We start from the raw sequence: 2260 nt of genomic DNA, 5'->3' as shown, positions 1-2260 counted from the left end.
ATGGCTTTTCTAGGAAGAGGTTTTATTAAGTGCCGTTATTTGCAGTGTTGTGCTTAGATAAAAAAAAAATTATCTAGATATAGATAAGATATCTGAATTTAAAATTATCTAGATATAGATAGATAAAATAACTTTTATCTAGATATAGATAGATAAAATAATTTTTATCTAGATAAGGTATTACCTCAAAATTTAAATTTATAATAATAATTGAAAATTAAAATAAATTTGTATTTTATTACAATATTGAATATTTACATAATTAGACAATATTCCAAGCATGAGTCATAAGTTGATAACATAATAATATTTTGATAGTTGTGGCTTCCTTTAATGCGTATACATCCAATAACATATGATTGCCTAAAATATGTTTTCTCGTCTATGAAGTGACAAGTCATTCCTACAAATGAATCATAATTAATTATAAAATAAAAATAGGTATTAAAAGTGTTCATAAGAAGTAGTATATACCCATGTAACTACGGTTATTGGCACTCCATATATCGGCTGTGGCACAAATATAATCATGTTTTGCTATTAAATCGGTTAGCATTGAAACGTATAGTTCATATTTTAAATCTAATTGTTTTGATAACTGTTTTCTGCTTGGAACTATAGCATCATTTGATCCAGTAAGTCCTACAATTAAACTTTTGAAACTTTTTTTTTCACAAGTCCTTAATGGACGCATTTCATTCACAATATACTCAAATACTAAATCCTTCACCTGAAAATAAAATAATAACAATTAACACACTATAAAAGTGTTATCTAACACTTAAACTGTTTACAAATTGGAGGTATTCTATAAAAAGAGCATAATCTTCATAATGATATGTTTTAGGAGATAAAATTATAAAAAAATCTATTTTTCAAATACAGTGTTGACATCAGTAAGTATATAAGTTAGTAATATAAATACTTTGAGCATAACTTAAAATAAAAATGAAATAATATAAAAAATTGTTTTTCTTATAAAAAACAGGTAATTTTAAATGTATATAATAAATAATAATAAAATAATATTCCAATAAATTAACAAGTGAATATTAAAGATAAATGATAATAGTAATTATATTATTTGTTAAATTACTAAAAATAAAGTTAATTTGTTTATATTATATGCGTGGAGGCATATAAATTATTATTTATATTTAAACTGGAGTTATTAGTAGGTTACATATATAAAATTATTACTTATTTTATGGTGGATTTTATAATTATTACAGTAATTAGTATGTAAAACATACACAAAACAATAATTGATAGGCAGGTAGGTATCAAAGATTTTAGAAGTTCTATAAAATAAACCTACTAAGTCTAAAATATAATATAAAATAAACTATAATATAAAAAGTATCTCATTGTGGTGTGTGTGTTGTAGGTATTATTTTAAATTTTAAAGTAGCCTATTTGTAAACTTTATTTTTTTGTTTCTATTTATCATTCAACTAATACAATACAAATAGGTATATTAAAAGATTAGATTCAACATTTTAAGCCAATGTGTTTTGAATAAAATGTATAATATTATACTCTTTAAAGTAATTAAAAAGGCCAGTATAAAAATTGATTTAATTTTTTTTAATATGACCTGGACAAAACTTATTAAAATTTCTCTTTAAAAACATATTTGGTACATAGTAAAATTAGGTACCTAACTAGTTAATTAAGGATAACGTAGTATTATCACAGGTTAAATAAAACTAAAATCAAAATTAGTTTCATCTAATCTGTTTTCTGAGATATTATAGTACCTACCTAAGTATTAAATTTGGAAATATCAGTTATAACCACAAATTGCTATTGGTTTGAAATTTTTGATTATTTTATGGTAAATAAATTAGAAAAAAATCTGAACTAATAATTACCATGTCTTTATTAATTTTTTTTGGACGAACATCATCAATTTTGGTTTGAATAACATTTGAACTTTTCTTACTTCTGGCTATTTCAACTTTTGGCATTAATACTGGATGTTGAATCTGTAAACAAGTAATTGGAACATTAATTAATAATTGTAGGTAGGTAATTGTTATAATTATAGGTGGGATTATAAGTTTGTTCTTAATATGTATATTATATTCCTTGACTCCTTGTAAATTGTGATATAATATTATTGTTACGTAGAAACTAATAAGAAATTAATCGAAATGTTTGGATTAAAAAAAAAAAATTGTTTAAAAAACTTACTTTAATATGGCTTAATAAGTTGCCACTCGACTTTGTTGACGCACTTATCTTTTTATGACAGGTC

The 2260-nt window shown here is 22.7% G+C and overlaps 1 protein-coding gene across 1 annotated transcript; it reads right to left on the bottom strand.

The window, feature by feature from the left end:
- Nucleotides 1-230: 230 nt before the first annotated feature.
- On the bottom strand, nucleotides 231-806 carry LOC115033260. The gene is made up of 2 exons (XM_029485534.1): nucleotides 475-806; nucleotides 231-403 (listed from the first exon to the last, which is right to left on the bottom strand). The coding sequence occupies exons 1-2, from the start codon at nucleotides 692-694 to the stop codon at nucleotides 255-257; spliced, it is 369 nt and encodes a 122-aa protein (XP_029341394.1). The 5' UTR covers nucleotides 695-806; the 3' UTR covers nucleotides 231-254.
- Between the last annotated feature and the right edge of the window lie 1454 nt (nucleotides 807-2260).

The sequence above is a fragment of the Acyrthosiphon pisum genome, chromosome X (genome assembly GCF_005508785.2).
Source record: "Acyrthosiphon pisum isolate AL4f chromosome X, pea_aphid_22Mar2018_4r6ur, whole genome shotgun sequence".
Taxonomy (NCBI): Eukaryota; Metazoa; Arthropoda; class Insecta; order Hemiptera; family Aphididae; genus Acyrthosiphon; species Acyrthosiphon pisum.
The sequence above is the reverse complement of the archived record's forward strand: the minus strand, read 5'-3'. Positions and strand labels throughout refer to the sequence as shown.